Below are 16,104 nucleotides of genomic sequence, written 5' to 3'. Positions count from 1 at the left end.
CTTAGGAAAAAGAGAAGATAGTAGGTATCTAAAATGGCTCATAGGTGCCATGATAGGGAAGACGAAAGACGAATAGCTGTACTGTTGTAGATAGTGAATAAGAAAAAGAAAATGCTTCTCTGTTGTGTGCACAGATTGAAAAGTCCGACCGGAACAACGTGAGTTTCGCTGTACTAGAAGATGGCATCTGCCCCTGACGCCAGTGTATATGATATAGATGCAATGAAAACATAATCCCTCCCGAAGCGCAGCCACCGCCTAGAAGCCCAATTGAGAAAAACTGTAGTCCGTTCTTTCTAGTGGGAGACAAGAATGAAATGCGAGCCTTAACTTAGTTCCGAATATCAATAAACGCCCCGTCATGACGTCTTGTTGTAACATAACATAATCAATATGCCCGAGATGATCTCGCAGAGCCATGCCTTGCAAGCTAAAAGGAAACAAAAGGAAGAGAAAAAGAACGAAGAAATGAACATCAACACTTTATACATGATTTTCAACCCGGGTTCAGTCTGTCGTTTAGTAGTATTGTAAAATCATAGGCCGTGCACAGGCACAGACAGCCCCCTCATCAGGTCGTGAACATCAGCCTCAAGCGACTGGACCGCTTCGGCTTCTCCTTGGGCTTCTTGGCCTCCGATTTAGACGAGGTGTGATGCGACGAAGGCGCTTTAGAGCCGACATACGACTCCGGGGGCCGGTGGTCGGCCCGCGATCTGCCGCTGCTGTCGCCGTGGTGGTGCGACCGCGACCGCCGCGACCGCCGCGAGGAGGCCATCGAGCGTTCCTCGTCGTCATCGAACTTGAAGCGCGGGTCCCGGGTCATCCGCGCCGTCGTGACATCAATCCCCGACATCATGGCGGCGGTCGGGGTGATGAACTCGCCATCCACCGAAGTGCCGGCGCTCTCGGCCTCGGCGTCGGCCACCCCGCGGCGCCACATCTCGACGCTGCTCAGGCAGTCCGTGTTGAGCTCCATCATGTCCTCCATGCTGGGGTCGTTCATTGCCCCGTCTCGGGGGTATTGCTGTGGGTATGGTTGTTGCTGTGGGGCTGCTTCAATCACGGGGGTCTTGGACGTGGATGATTGGATCTGCTTGATGATCTTGTAGCCGCCGAACATGACGATCGTCACCCCCAGCCCCACCCCGGCCGCGATGAGGAACTGCGGGCTCGCAAGGAGCGCGAACACGCTAGGTGCGGCGGCTTTAAGCGCCCCTAGCGCCGAGGGGGCCAGTTTGGTGACCAGATTGCTAATCTCGGCCAGCGTGAGCGCGACAGCCGCCATGGAGTCCGGGTTTTTTTGGAGATGGGCGATGGTCGCAGTGGCCGTGTGCTGCATGCAGTCGGCCTCCTCGAGGAGCCACTGCGCGCGGGTGACGAGACCGTTCAATTCCGGGTCTTCGATCCGTTGGAGTTGGCCTTGTTGGTGTGGGACCAGCTCGCCCTGGCGGGGCTGCTGCTGCTGTTCCAGTGCGGAAGGGTGAAACTCGCCGTAGGCCAGGTCCATATCCACATGGGAGGGGTGGTCGGACCGGGAGCGGACCGGAACCGGCCGTTCCATCTCCCGCACGCCCACATCGTGGTGTGTGTGTCGTCGCACCATTTCTCGGGGCTGGTTGTAGTAATCGTCAACTTCGTAGTCTTCCTCGTACAGGGACCCCCCGCGGGGGTGATGGCTGCGACTGCGGCCCGAGTAGTGTCGCGAATGACTGCGCCGCGATGATGCAACGGACGGCGCCGCGTCGTACTGATAGTGCTGGTCACCTCCGTCAATGTGGTAGTTCTGTAACGCCCTCAGGGCTTCCCTCTCCGCGATCTTGGCATTCCGCTCGGACTGCACTTGGGCTTTGCGTTCCCGATAGGCATTCTTGGCTTGGCTGAATACCCCGAAGAGGTGTTTACTCTGTGACCCCCGCAGGAGAAGAGGTCAGTCCCTTATCGCGATTGATTGTGGAGAAGCAAGCGCATACGTACCGTGCTAACCACCTTCCCGGACTTATCAATCACCGCGATAGTCTCGCCCAACGGGGCCATGGTTGGGAGTGTGCTTCAACTCCGGGACTGTTGTGTGAAGGCGAATGGGATTCCCGTACGACTGGGTTGAGTCAATGAAGAAGCAACTCCCAGTTCGACATCCAATTCTGGCCGAACCTCCAACTTTTAATGATGAACGGGGATCCGGCAAAAAGGGGCGGGGGAATGGACGTCAGACGAGCGGTGTAGCGCAAGACTAGTTGATAGTGTCTTGATAGTTGGGATCCTCAGTGGGGTTGGAATTTCTTTGGCCCCGATCTTGGCTTGGATTGTGGGTATCACTGAGGGCACTGAGTTGGGATTAGGGTGAGGTAGGCGTGGTGTCGGTTTGGTTATATGGTAGCAGGAATAGTTGCTAGGTAGTGGTGAATGGCGAGGTATACCTTTGATGGCAAAACATCAACAAAGACAGCTGAGTCTGCACAGGCCAGTCCAGCTGGTGAGGGGGATGGGATGATGATCACGAGCAACGGCAAAGCCCTCGCAGACCCGATAAGCGGCGGCAAGCGGCGGGATCGAAATGCAGTTTAAGGCGCTAGGAGGTAGTACGGAGCAAACGAGAAATCACGCCACCCAAAGGAGTTAATTCGCGACCGATAGGCAGAGCAAAGCAGAGATACTCAAGGCAACCATATAGGAAAGTTTGAACAGGATTACAGAAAAGTGAATCCGAGGGGGCTGGGACGGAATTTAAAATCATAGGACGCAATGACCCCAGGCGGCGCCTAGGGGATGGGCATAAAGCAACGAACGGGAGCAGCGATCACCGCATCCCTCTACCCGGCGGTTGGGTGCCGATGAAGCCAAGAGCAAGGCAGCAGGCGGGTTGCAAAATAGGCTTGAATGGCTGCATGGATCGCTGGGGGGGAGAGTGTTGTCAGTGTTGTCACTGCCTAAGGTTGACTGACGTGTGGATGGAGAAAATCAGGGCCATGTCATCCGGAGTGTCAGTGCTGTGGCTCCATCCGAGGTTCATTGTACCGGTACCTGACGTGGAGGGGAGTTTGCTGTCTGGTCGAAGTACCACGTTGTACTGGACTATTCAAAGTGTGCTGACGTCTGGACATGGTGGATGGATTGTAACCGATGGGTGAGATCAATGGATTCAATAAGTGTATCCTAACAACCTGCTTCTCTACTCAACTCCACTGTTACTGCTATCTCGATGCTGAGAAATCTCCTGTTCCATGATGGAAGCTGGGAAGTGATGCGACCGGACTAGGGAGGGCTAAGAGCGCTAGACAGGGACTAGAAGGAAGAATTTCGTCGCCTTGCGAACCCCTCTTCTAGCTTCCTGCCTGAGGGCCAGGTCAGAATGGCGGTGATGCACTGGCCGCCCATTGGTCTGCTCACCCACCGCCACAGTGGCTGAGATTGAGATTATCATGTGGCGGTGTTTGCTTCTGCATGGTTGGCCTGTCGGGATCGCCGCACCTGCGCTTCTATACTGTAAGGTGGTAGATCCTAGCGAGCCGGGCTGTATACCTAGTAGCAATTCAAGTTGTCTATCGATTTATACTGCGAATAGGACTTTGAGATTTGAGGACGTAGGCTGTGGTATTACTTAGACCGGGAAAAGTCACTGAGCACGTATTGTCGCTAAGTTGGCAGAGACAAAAAGCAAAAGTTAGAGGAGGGGAAAGAGATCGGAGCAGACACCGTCGCCGGGTTGCGCAAGAAGGAAAAGGAACGAATCGCCCGGAAGAATTTCCTGACCCCACCGGAAACTGGAATATTTCCCACCGCCTTCCCAAAAAGTATATTTGCTGCCATGAGTATCTTATCTGAGGCCTGGAATGTCATCCAGCCTGGCGGCACGCTTACCGCCATGGATAGTCCGACCACCGGGGGTCTTCACACCAAACCTCTCTTTCAATTACGCTTCGATTGACGCTCTTACCGTTCCTCTAAATAACTGTGGTGATAGGATGGTAGTATCGTGACGAGTGGCTGCGCTGGACCCAAAGTCGCTGCAGAACCCATGTCGTCGCTGCATGGATCGGTGTTAAATATATCGATCACGTAGTCGGTACTTAACACTACTTTAAACCAACAGGTCAACTGCGAAAACCAAAACGAAAGAAGATTTTAAAACATACATAAGTAGAAGTAGCCGAGCGCACGGAAGTACATCCTTATGCTGAAATGAGTTTTGATATCCGCCTGGAAGAAACATAGTACAGTACAACAACAGTCAGAGCGCGGCGTCGCAAGAATCGAAAGGAAGAAAGACACTTCGAAACTGGTTTTTCCTTTACCGCCTTCCCATACCAGACTTACTGCCACCCACTTCCTTGGGGAAGTTCCCACCACTGTACGATTCCCTGGGTTTCATCATCTACGGAGTACTCAGCAGCTCTTGAGTTCGCAACGAAACAAACCCCCCCCCCCCTCACTTCCCAATTTCCATGTAACGCTCCCGCCCTCCTCCCAGGGAGGCGATCATGGGCGATCAGTCCGCCCACTCAGATCCCCGACCAGCGAAGGGAATCGATGTCCGACCGTAATTATTGCGATCAGATAAGATGTCAGAAGGAGCGCGTTATTAGTATATGTACAACTCGTATACAAGACACCATTTTCAACCCAATAGGGACCACACGGCTGATTACACAATAACGAAAGTCATACCATTAAATATATCAATACTACATAATTTTCACGCACATATTGACCGCATAAAGTGCACAGCATCTAATCACGATACTCAGCCCCCTGCCCAGCCTGCCCACTCCCGTCCGCCTGGGCCTCGGGCTTCTTCACAAACTTCAGGTCTGACAACCCATAGAGCGCGATCGACCCCATGCCCAGGAAAGCGCTCAACACCGTGAACACCATCGACACAATACCGCGCGTGGTAAAGCCATCCGGAATCCATCCCGGCTGTTTGTTCTGACCCTTCAGATCGAGGTAATCCTCCGTGTTGGCGGCCGCGTTGCCCACATAGGGAATCCCCGAGGCGTTGCACGCGGCATAATGGTCCTCGGGGATAGTCAGCTTCTCCTGGAGGAGGAGGGGCGCCTCGACGAAGGTCATGGCCAGGCCCTGCATCAGATGCCAGTCGATGTGGCAGTGGAAGAACCAGACACCGGGGTTGTCGGCGCGGAAGCGCAGCACGACGTAGCCCTCGGGCGGTACGACGATGACGTCGCGGCGGGGCGGGTAGGCCGGGTAGGCGGAGTGGTTGTTGGCGTCAAACGGTTGGGGGATGCCGGCGTCGGCGAACTCGAAGAAGTCCGGGCCGTAGGACGGGTATCGGTCGATGACTTGGAAGTTGTGACCGTGCAGGTGGAAGGGATGCGAGCCCGTGTCGTTGTTGTTCAGGATGATCTCGACGATGTCGTTGTGGTCCAGCACGTAGGTGTGTGTGTAGTCGCCGTAGACGGTGGCGTCGGTGGCCAGGTCGCCCGCGGACATGACGGTGTACAACGTCGGGACTTTGGGAGCAGTGTAGCTGATCTCGTTGAGGAAGGCGTAGCCCTCGCCGTTGTCGAGGTTGTCCATGACTATCGCCACGTTGATCGAGACGGTCGGGTTCTCCAGCAGGGCCATGTGGTCGTAGGGCACGAGCGTGGCGTCGTCGAAGGGGTTGAGGTCCGACGACTCGGCGACTGTGATGTTGGCTTGCGGGTGGGTGGCGGAGGAGTCGTATTCGAGCCAATTGGTGTTGTTGAGCTGCAGGTCCGGCGTGATGGTGTCCAGCAGCGTGGAATCCACCACCGTGACGATGGCGTAGTTCTTGGTGGCCGTATCCTTGGTGGTGAGCAGCACGCTGTATCGCTGTCCCACGGCAAGGTAGAGCATGTCCGCTTCCGTGGGCTCCGTGTAGACACCATCGATCTCCACAATCTTGAAGGTATGGTCCTCAATGTAGAAATACTGGGCTGTGAAGGCTGCAATATTGACCAGTCGGAGCAGGTATGTTGTGTTGGGCTTCACGGACAGGCTCAGATCCTGGGTGTCGTTGAAGAGCCAGGAGTTCGGGATGGGCTCCGCGCCGGTCGGATTGTACAGCGACATGAACTCGGGCTTGATGTCCTCGGCCAGCTCATGGTACCAGTCACTCAAGGTCACCGTGAACTCCTCGTCGTACTCATCGGCGAAGTAGGAGTTGTTGTCGTGGATGATCAGTGCCTGTCGGTAACCATCAGGGTAGCAGTAATCGGTGTGGCAGTGGTACCAGTATGTCCCGTTCTGGTTGACGGTGAAGTTGTAGGTAATGCTGGACCCGGGCGCGACAGGACACTGGGTGACCATCGAGGGCCCGTCCATATCGTTGGTCCCGTTCTGGTACATTCCGTGGAAGTGAATACTGGTGCTCTTGTCACCGAGTCCGTTGTACATGTTCACAACGAGTTGATCGCCCTTATCGACCTCGATGACAGGCAACGGCCACTGCCCGTTGATACCTACCACCTTTCGGTCGGCTAATCCATCGGGATTGGCTGTCACCCAGGTGACATTGAAGTCGTAGACAACTTCTTTGGCCAGCAGAGGCTTGCTGAACACCAGCACCAGCAAATAGCAAAGATAGGGTAACATCTTTACTAGAGGGAGGGAGAAGACGGTGGGAAAGAAGGGGGGGGAGGATGACAGACTCCTGGGAGAAGAGAGCAACACGATCTATGGTGGTTCCGGTGTACTTGCTTTATACGGGGGCGCACGCCGCGGGAATTTTCTTTCTCGCTTGGCGCATCAACTAGTGGTAACAAGGATGGAGGAAGTTGGGTGGGTGGTAAATTTGTTTTTCGATACGGACTGCCCCCCATCCCGACCATATCAGATGGTGGTGGGTCTTGGAATGATTGGCCAAGGGATGATAAGATTGGGCTCGGTGCTTAACGGGTCTTGGACAGTGGATCCCCCCGAACCGGAACAGGGTTAACCTTGCGAGGCAAAGGCGTCGAATGATCAGATAAGATGTCTCTCCGAAATACGGTTGAGAAACTAGGGTGGGAAAAATTGGGCCGACTCTCGCCAGAAATTGCCGCTGCGAGCAAGCAAGGGAGGGGCAACCGACAGGGGGGGTGCATTCCCACGAAGCCGTTATATAGTCCCCGTCGGAGACCTGCGTTTGCATTTGCGTTCTCAGGGTTCCCAAACCTCGACTCAAGTTTTCCCCGTGCGAACTTTCTTCGCCCGCAGTCGCCCATCATGGTCAATGTCTTTGCTGTCCAGGTCTTCTTCATCGTTTTCCGCGAGTGTCTCGAAGCGGTGATTATTGTTTCGGTGCTCCTCGCCTTCCTCAAACAGAGTCTGGGCCAGCCACACCAGGACCAGGGCATCTACAAACGGCTGGTGCGGCAAGTATGGGCAGGCTCGATAACCGGCATAGTCTGCTGCTTGATTATCGGTGGCGCGTTCATCGGTGTCTTCTACGGGTTGGGCCATGATATTTGGTCCAACGCCGAAGATCTCTGGGAGGGTATTTTCTACCTGATCGCAACCGTCATCGTAACCGTCATGGGTCTGGCTCTGCTACGCATCAACAAGACCAAAGAGCAGTGGCGCATCAAAATCGCCAAGGCGCTCGTTGAGAAGAGCAAGCACCATCGAAAGTCCAAGTGGCTCGGGGACTGGGCCCGTCGCTACGCCATGTTCCTCCTTCCATTCATCACTACCATGCGTGAGGGTGTCGAAGCGGTTGTCTTCGTCGGTGGCGTCTCGCTCGGCTACCCGGCTACTGCCTTCCCTTTGCCCGTCTTCACCGGTATGCTGGCCGGGTTGACCTGTGGTTACCTCATTTACCGCGGTGGTAATGTGATGTCCATCCAGCTCTTCCTCATTGCTTCGACCTGTGTGCTGTACCTGATTGCAGCGGGAATGTTCTCCAAATCGATCTGGGATTTGCAATACTACGAGTATCAGAAGGGGGTGGGATCCGATGTCGCCGAAGAGGGCAGCGGAGCGGGCTCGTACAACATCCTCCAGACGGTCTGGCACGTCAACTGCTGCAACGCAGAGACCGACAACGGGTGGGATGTCTTCAACGCGATTCTCGGGTGGGAGAACACCGGCACGTACGGTTCCATCATCTCGTACAACGTCTACTGGATCTTCATCATGCTGTGCGTGGCCTACATGCTGTGGGAGGAGCGCTCGGGCAAGCGGTCCCTGCGCGAGCGCATCCTGATCGGGCTGGCCAAGGTGCCGGGTCTCAAATGGTACGCCAAGCCCAAGCTTGCGGCCCTGCAGGAGAACGGAGAGGACATTGTGCGCCAGGTGCACAGTGGGCTGTTCAACGAGGAGGCCGTGGTGGAGCAGCAGATGGTGGAGATGAAGTGAGCAGCGGTGTGCGACAAGGATCGGAGAGAGGTGGAAAAAAAGTAAAGATCAACTTCGATGGCAGATCGGACACCGCGTCCGTTGTTCTGGTTGATCGACTGGTTCTGTGTTTTGTTGTTTTCTGCTGTCAGAACATTCATCTATGTCAAATTACGCTCGGCTACCTGCTTGTCATCAGATAATCTTAATTGAATGAGTCATACTTTGCGAGAACAGACCTGATCCGACTTGACGCCCGAGCTATGTGTACGAGATAGCCACCCATAGTACTTTTTTTTTTCTTGTTTGGAGATTGCAGTGTGTACAGCCTGCAGTAGTAGTGGGTCGCCAAGATGAGCTTCAGTGCGGATGTGGGGATTCTTGGCAGCTTTTTTTTTCTCTTCTGTTCTCGCAAGCTCCTACCCTTTCCGCTCAGACGGGACTCGAACCTCCACTTCATCATCGGCAGTTCCTCCGAGCTCGACACTTTGCCTTGAGTCAGGCGTCCTTTGAGCATGCATTTGTCGGCGGTTCATTCCTGAACAGGCCTAACAGCCAAGACCTACCTCAAGCATCTACCGCGAAATGTGCTTCTTGGACTACCGTGCATGCCAAGGAAATCCGCGACCTGCATCCGAGGACTAATCTCCGTCTCGGTTGTATATGAGTGAACAGGAACCGTACTGGCCTGCACAGAGTTTTCTTCTGTTTTTGCTGGTAGTTAGACCAGAAGGCCAAGACTTACCGGGCCATACTTGCATACGCACATTTATCCACTATACCGTTTATCGTTGGCCTCGCTTCCTTGCCGAGTAACTTCACTTGACTTGCGTTCATCTTGTCGCCCGACCAGATCCAGTAATAGCCGAAGACGAGATCATTCTGGCCATCGGGCAATTTCCGCAGTATTACTTGCTCGACGCATCGCAAGGATGCCGCTCGTTCTAGGAGCCTTGTTTCTCTTGAATTCCACTCAATATGTCGATATGAGATCGTGTGTCGGAAGTTCGGGCATCGGAAGTTCGGCCGTCCGAAAGTGGCAACCTGTCGTGCTTCTGATTGATACACAATTGATTATCAATCTTATAAATCGTGGCAATCTAATCTGACCATCTGATTTGGGCATCTTAGGTTACGGCAATGTCCGCGTGTGACTGTCAGAGTCTTCCTGCCCACCGACGATCGCAGGCAAAATCGACGGCGGGACCCGGATGCCATATCGCCTTCTTCGAGGTGGGTCTGCACGAAAGAGCATGCTTCGAGGCATGCCATGCTTGCTCGGCGGTGGTAGCGTGATACAGTAGACTTGCAGTCGAATTAGGCTTACCCTGTAATTCTCTGGTGTTGTTGTTGTAAAGCATGCAAATGCCAAGGTGAGCCTCGTGTGCAGTGATGTGGGGGTATTCGCAAACTCCTACCGTTTCGGCCTCGGATCGGGCCTGGGGTCCCACTTTCATGGTCGGGAATTGTTCCGAGCACCGAGTTGAGTTGAGGAGGGATGGTTGAGAAGGACCCGCGGTGTCTGAATCTTTTGTGGTCCAATACCTTCGGTCCAGCAGGTTGGCATACACTTTCTAGGTAATGAGAACTGAGTCAGTGGTATTGTGCCGTCCTACTAACTGGTCGCATGCCAGTCAACAACTCGCATCTTGCCAAGAGTTACGCCCTCGTACTATTTATCTCGCCAGGTACATGCACACCAAAAGCAGTCCCGTGCGGGGGGCAGTCAATGGTCTCAAGAGGGAGTTAGTGGAGTGGTTTAGTGACCCTAGTGGATGTTGTTTTGGTACATCAGTCAAGTTGCACCAGGCGGGTACAGCCAGGCTGATTCTTGAAGAAATGACCCAAGCAGCAAAATGCGGCAACTACTTTAGACAAGACAGCCAGGAGACACAAAAATGCATGGGATGCAGGATCAAAAACAAAAACATACAACAGAAGGGATTCGCTGGTGGTCACCCACCCAACTACTAACCTCCCGGCGTGTGGCTTAAGTACGGCTGAGCGGACGGGAAGCCCTGTTTTCCACACCCTGTGGTCGTATGTGCTAGTCATTATCATTATGCGAAACATCAATCCAACTAATCATGTACTTTCTATCTCATGAGAAAACTCGAAAAGATGGACCTTGGATGCACAGGGTCCATGCGCAGTTTGAAATGCGACACCACCTTCGACAGACCACTAAGCTCCCACATGAGTATACAAAGCCCAAGCCAATGGGTTCTGCCAGTACTGCCTTCTAATACGCAGTGTTGCATCGCGAACCGCCTCCGCCACCGCGCGATTGGGATCAGTGGCCGTGACACGTCGCGCAATCAGCGCCTCGTAGAAGTATGTGGCCATGTGCACACAAACCTCGTCCTCTGCCGGCCACAGGGACCCAATAACATGTGAGAAGCCCGCGATCAGAAAACCGCTGGTAATATGTAGCCCCTCGTCCAGCAGCCTTCTATCGCGGATCTCGGCCGTGGAGCAGGCGGACAGATAGGCAATCCACGCCCGTGACATCGCGTGCGTGTCCAGAAGCTTAGAGACAGTAAGCTTGTCGACAACCAGACCAGACTCACTTCCTCTTTGCAGAAGCAGATGGCTGTTGGCCGGATCGCCAGGGTCGGAGTACCCGTGGCAGGCGAAGTGCACAAGCTCTGACTCCTGCAGCTGAGAAAGGACCTCGTCGGTGGAGGGACCAATCAGTTGCTTAATGTCCATAGCTCCACCCACAGCGTCGATGATACCCTGCGCCTCGTGGCGAACCCCGTGTAGCGCACCATGGCCGGGGGTCTCTGGCATGGTGGCGATAAGTAGAGAGGGTCTCTCCATCGTCACCCGGCGTGATGCCTGTTGCGCCGCCGCCTTGGCACGCACTGCATGGAGGGCCTTGATGGTCGGCGTGTACGAGGAAATCACCTGGTCGAGACAGCTCTCGCCGTCGAGTCCCGGACCTTGGCTGTAGTCTCCGGCGGCATGGAAAGGCAGCCCACCGGCCGCCCCGGTGCCAATCCACCAAACTCGACTCTTCTCTTGGCCAGTGGAGATATGGCCACCGGAGGCCAGAGAGCTCAGAATCGGCTTCACACAGGTGTACCACAGCCAGGAGAGAAGATCGTTGTCATATGCCTCCGGCGGCAAGTCACTCTCCAGGTCCCTTGAACTAGGGGCTTTTCCGCAACTCCAGGAATCGCCATGCAACCCAGCCATCTCGCGTCTCATGAGGCGCTCGCGGAATTTGTCCACCGCCCGAGTAATCATGGTATCCAGTCTGTGATGGCCGACTATGCTCGGCGAGAGGATGAATATGGCATCGGCATTGGTGCACGTGATATTGACGACGATAATCGGGCCCTCGCGGGCACAGTCGACCAGCTGACGGATGTTCAAGGGCTGGAGAAACCCTTCGAAGCCGGCTTTCGCGCGGATGCGTCGCTCACACTGCTGCAGCTCCTGGAACACCCTGCGGCGCTCATTCAGTAGCCGAGTCTGCCGCGTCTCCCATTTGTCGCGCTTCAGGCTGTCGAAAGCCTGGTGACGCAGCATGTCATATTGCTGAGCTAGGTCCGGATGCGCCTGCTGCAGGTCCGTGAGATCGCTCTGGCTGTTAAAAAGATCTCCCATTACGATCCCCCGACCGATCTCCAGTTTCAATAGTGCCTCCATGGGTGGCTTCAACATGAGGATGGCAGCAGAGACATCGCTGGCGAGAGTGGATATTCCTTGCAACGTGTAGATCTTGTCCTCATTGCTCAGATCACGGCCGGTGACCAGAGGCAGCAATGGAAAGATCCGTTCTGCAGTCTCCAATGCCATCTCCCAGTTTCCCCAGTGGTTGGCTTTACGAACAATGCTCGCAGCGCTTAACACACGCGCGCCCGGTAGAGTTCTGTCCGAGGCAGAGCTTTGTAGGAGATAGCGCATACCCTTGGCGATAGCCGTACCATCACTGACCCTAGTCTCAAACCCCTTTGCCAGCCACATCTCCCCACTCCAGCGAAGTTCGTCTCCATTCCCGCCTCCCCGTAGATTGCCAAAATGTGAATTCTCCTCCTGTGACTTAAGGGCATGCTCAAGATCGGCTGGGTGATTAGTGAACTGATATAAATTCCAGTAGTGCCAAGTGATGAATCCTAGCAGACTTCTCTTTGCAGGATTGCTGACGCGCTCAAACCACGTTCTGCGTAGGGAGTCACATTTCTCAACGGCGGTCCTCAGCAAAGCTTCTCTTCGATGGGACTCGGTTGGCAACATGGCCAGAAATTCAGCCTTCATGATGACGACCCGATCGCGAACCAGGGTGTTGGGCGGAGCTGCACGCAATGCTTTTTTCATCTGGTCACAAGCAGCCATCAACTCCGCAGTATTTGTACTTCTCAGCCCCATTTTTCTGTGCATGTGACCCAGATGCACGTACGCCTCCGCAGACCACTCACTAACGTCGTTCGCAGGCAATGTCGACACATGGTCTTTTGCCCTCGCAAGCGCTAGTTCGAGATCTTTGGTATCCCCAGTTCGCTCCCACCGTGCGTAGTACTGGTGAGACAAGAATTTGAGCAACGTCTGATATCTTCGAGGTTGAGCTGGGGTGGGGCTGAGAGCTTCTTCCATTTGTTTCAGTACCATATCGCGGTCCTCACTGCTGCTCGTCTCGTCATACTCCATCCGTTGACCTCCGTAGATGGCCCTTTGAACGGAACCGTCTGGAAAGGTCGATTCGAGTTCCTTATATAGCGTACACAGTTTCTGGAGATCATCCTCACTGCCTGTCTCTTGATAATGAGATAGATATGCCACGGCGAAACTCTGCAAATACCCTTGCCGTTGAGAGAAGTCCAGAGGAAGAGGAAGCACCTTCTCCAGATCGCTGATGGCAAGCTCTAGGTCCGCGCGGTCATGGAAATCCTTCCATCGGTCGAGCAAGGCTAACACAAGACGTGCTCGATACACTTGATTTCCAGTGTCCAGTTCCATTGCTAGGCGATGAAGACTGAGTGATTTCTCGATGTCCTCCTTTCTCGAACTTCTCTTGTAGCGGAACATGTATCCAAAACCGATGCTTGAAAGGACGTTGGGCTTGCGAGGGTCATCCGGAGATATATGTGCCAAGCCAGCCTCTAATCGAGAGATCTGTTCATTTTCCTGTTGCTCGGTGGTCGCGTCGTCCTTCTCGGCGGAACTGTCTGGTTCATATTGCGTCGAAATCTGAACAGAAGATGTATGTTCTGTTTCTACTGAATCCTCCTCCACGTCCGGAGGGTTGAATACCACTGTGCCTGAGGTGCTACGACTCCGAGCACTGTGCCTTGCGAGAGGCTCGCCATCTCGCACATTTACGATGTTGTTTATGGCTTTGTGCCAGTCGACGTTCGCGATGCTACCTGTCCCTGTGGTCAACCCCTCCACGTCGTTCGAGGGAAGTAGCGAATCTCTCTCCACACGCTGTGGCAGATGGCCCGACTGATTGCTGCTTAGCACACTTGCGCTTTAGTCAAATGCATCTCTATCACTGGGACTTACGTTGGTCGACACCATGACGCTAGCCTGGTTGACATAATTGACCCATCCAGGGAACTGATATAAGATTAGCACCATTTTCGACACTGTCACGCCGCATTTAAACCATGCCTTTGTTCGTGCCCAGATCACCACTCGATCGCCTTCCTCCAGCAGTGAAACAAAAGAATCCACTGCCTCACCGCCGTCTTTTCGGTATATGAACACCTGTTCGTTCCAACTCCGGCTCATGCTGGTTTTGGGTAGCGCCATACTAATTCTCGAGCTTGAGGCAGCTATCTCGGAGGGTATTTCCTTGAAGTATAGTCCCTGTTGTTGCAGAAGCTCGCCAAAATTGTCCGGGCATGCCTGGATATACGCCGGGTTCATCAAATGACCCAGGTCAGGCATTGCATTCTCCTGCCATGAGCCCAAGATAGAGACCTCGAACCAGGACCAGATACCACCCTGTGGGTTACTGCACCATCCTTGGTTGCGGGTCGTGATATTGAATACAACGGTAGAAACATTGCTCGGCAGTGGAGAGGAGACAAGGTAAAGCACGGTGCAACTCTGGCCAGAAGTATGATGAGGGTGCCAGGGTGGCACGACATACAGCTGTTTTCTAGTGCCGGTGATCTGAAGACCTGCGAAATGGGATGACAAACTCATTTTGAGAAGTCAAGAGTATCCTTGAGGTGGTTTTAGGGTTGCTAGAAAGCGAGCAAGACTGGGGCCGGGCCTTTAATGCGGGTACCACGTGACGTGACCTGTACTCTCACCCCTCATCTGCTTATGTTCATCCAAATCACCACCTGCACACGAAAATGCCGGTAGCCTATCTGCAGTGTGGCTGAGTCTGTCAGAATTATCTGTCACTTGTCGCAAGGCTCAGCCACTAGCAGGTTTCTGTTATAATTGCACGCCTGGTGCACGCAGCCGTCAGCATAGCCGCCCGGTGAGTGTCTTACTAGCCACCCTTAGTGCCAGATGGCACAGGACATTGACCAATCAGTCTGTGCATGCATGTTTGCTTTTCTTAATCTTTTGGGGGCAGAAGCAGGGATCTCAGCCACTGATGATGACATCGTAACTGCTGGTCAGTCACAGCACAAAATTACACCGTGCAGCCTCGATTCCCTCTCAACATATTTACAACTCACCCGCGCATACTCTGAGCTCTACATCCGTACCATTAAGATTGGACACTATCTACAATACCTTGATCTCTCTCGACCGATGACGACGCCGGCAAAGAGAGCGCTGATCATTACCAGCCCCTGGGGAGACCTTCGAGGCACTCAAAATGACAGAGACTGCATGCAGTCGGTGCTAGCCAAATATGGTTTTCAGGTCGCTCATTGTCACGGTGCCCAGGCCACCCGTACCGGCATTCTAGAGGCATGGAAGCAGCTCATCTCGGAGACGGGGGATGGGGACTCCGTTGCCATTTACTACTCAGGACATGGGGGTCTCGTGGAATCGGCACCCAACACTGAAAATGCAAGGGAGTGGCGTTACCAGTTTCTCGTCCCTGTGGACTTCGACGATGTCAATTCGAGTGGTTTTAATGGAATCCTTGACGTGGAACTCTCGCAGCTGCTCCGCGCGACCACTGCGCGCACCCGAAACGTGACCGTCATTCTCGACTGCTGTTTCTCGGGGCGAATGGTTCGAGCACCCGGGTACGGGGACGCAGCGAGGCCCAAGCAGGTGCCTTCCGTACGCTATGAGGATGTCGCCGAGTTTGTGACGCACCGAGTGGAGCGTGTCACGACGGAGATGGGAGAAGCCTCCAGCATTGGCGATGACAACCCGGATGCGGTCCGTATAGTCGCAGCTGCTCCTTCCGAAACAGCATGGGAAGTTCGAGGCGAAGATGGGAGGTGGATGGGGTCTTTTACCTCGGCGCTTGCTCAATTTCTGACTGAGGCGCACGGTCATCAACTGTCTTGGAGAACAAGCATCTTACGAGTCCAGGAATTGGTCCAGGCACAGTTTCCGACCCAGCATCCGCGGGTGGAGGGTCCGCATACGCGCATCCACTTTTCACTTGACGAGGTCAATTCAGAAGCCATCCACCTGAAGATTGAGAATGGTTTACCCGTGCTCCAGGCTGGTTTTGTCGCTGGTGTATCAGAAGGTGATGTGTATGCCGTGACGCGCCTGACTTCGGAGCGGTTCACGGAGGAACAGCAAATAGCTGTGTGTGAGGTTATCAACGTTCAAGCCTTTCAAGCTTTGGTGCAATTGCACTATCCAAGTTCGACTCCAACGCAACAGGTTCCACGGGAAGGGGCTCTAGCCTTTTTGCAA

At 54.1% G+C, this 16,104-nt stretch overlaps 5 protein-coding genes across 5 annotated transcripts in view; 2 read left to right on the top strand and 3 right to left on the bottom strand.

The window, feature by feature from the left end:
• Positions 1-571: 571 nt before the first annotated feature.
• On the bottom strand, positions 572-2,037 carry ASPACDRAFT_34642 (uncharacterized protein; the record flags this gene model as incomplete). Its single annotated transcript, XM_020200060.1, has 2 exons — positions 572-1,906; positions 1,978-2,037. The coding sequence occupies 2 exons, from the start codon at positions 2,035-2,037 to the stop codon at positions 572-574; spliced, it is 1,395 nt and encodes a 464-aa protein (XP_020052669.1).
• A 2,663-nt stretch (positions 2,038-4,700) lies between these two features.
• On the bottom strand, positions 4,701-6,582 carry fetC (putative ferrooxidoreductase Fet3; the record flags this gene model as incomplete). The annotated part of the gene is made up of 1 exon (XM_020198831.1): positions 4,701-6,582. The coding sequence occupies one exon, from the start codon at positions 6,577-6,579 to the stop codon at positions 4,732-4,734; it is 1,848 nt and encodes a 615-aa protein (XP_020052668.1). The 3' UTR covers positions 4,701-4,731.
• A 609-nt stretch (positions 6,583-7,191) lies between these two features.
• Positions 7,192-8,533, top strand: ASPACDRAFT_1859558 (FTR1 family protein; the record flags this gene model as incomplete). The annotated part of the gene is made up of 1 exon (XM_020197680.1): positions 7,192-8,533. One exon carries the CDS (start codon positions 7,192-7,194, stop codon positions 8,320-8,322), a length of 1,131 nt encoding a protein of 376 aa, XP_020052667.1. The 3' UTR covers positions 8,323-8,533.
• Positions 8,534-10,485: 1,952 nt separating this feature from the next.
• On the bottom strand, positions 10,486-14,460 carry ASPACDRAFT_1883063 (CHAT domain-containing protein; the record flags this gene model as incomplete). The annotated part of the gene is made up of 4 exons (XM_020198310.1): positions 10,486-13,497; positions 13,813-13,866; positions 13,942-14,359; positions 14,405-14,460. 4 exons carry the CDS (start codon positions 14,458-14,460, stop codon positions 10,486-10,488), a joined length of 3,540 nt encoding a protein of 1,179 aa, XP_020052666.1.
• A 523-nt stretch (positions 14,461-14,983) lies between these two features.
• Positions 14,984-16,104, top strand: part of ASPACDRAFT_1883062 (caspase family protein) — a 3,870-nt gene continuing 2,749 nt past the window's right edge. Inside the window, exon 1 of the mRNA XM_020198309.1 lies at positions 14,984-16,071. Within this exon, the coding sequence (XP_020052665.1) occupies positions 15,028-16,071 (1,044 nt within the window). The 5' untranslated portion in view covers positions 14,984-15,027. The remainder of the gene's footprint in view (positions 16,072-16,104) is intronic.

The sequence above is a fragment of the Aspergillus aculeatus genome (genome assembly GCF_001890905.1).
Source record: "Aspergillus aculeatus ATCC 16872 unplaced genomic scaffold ASPACscaffold_17, whole genome shotgun sequence".
NCBI lineage: Eukaryota > Fungi > Ascomycota > Eurotiomycetes > Eurotiales > Aspergillaceae > Aspergillus > Aspergillus aculeatus.
Note: the sequence above shows the minus strand (reverse complement) of the source record. Positions and strands in the feature narration are given on the sequence as shown.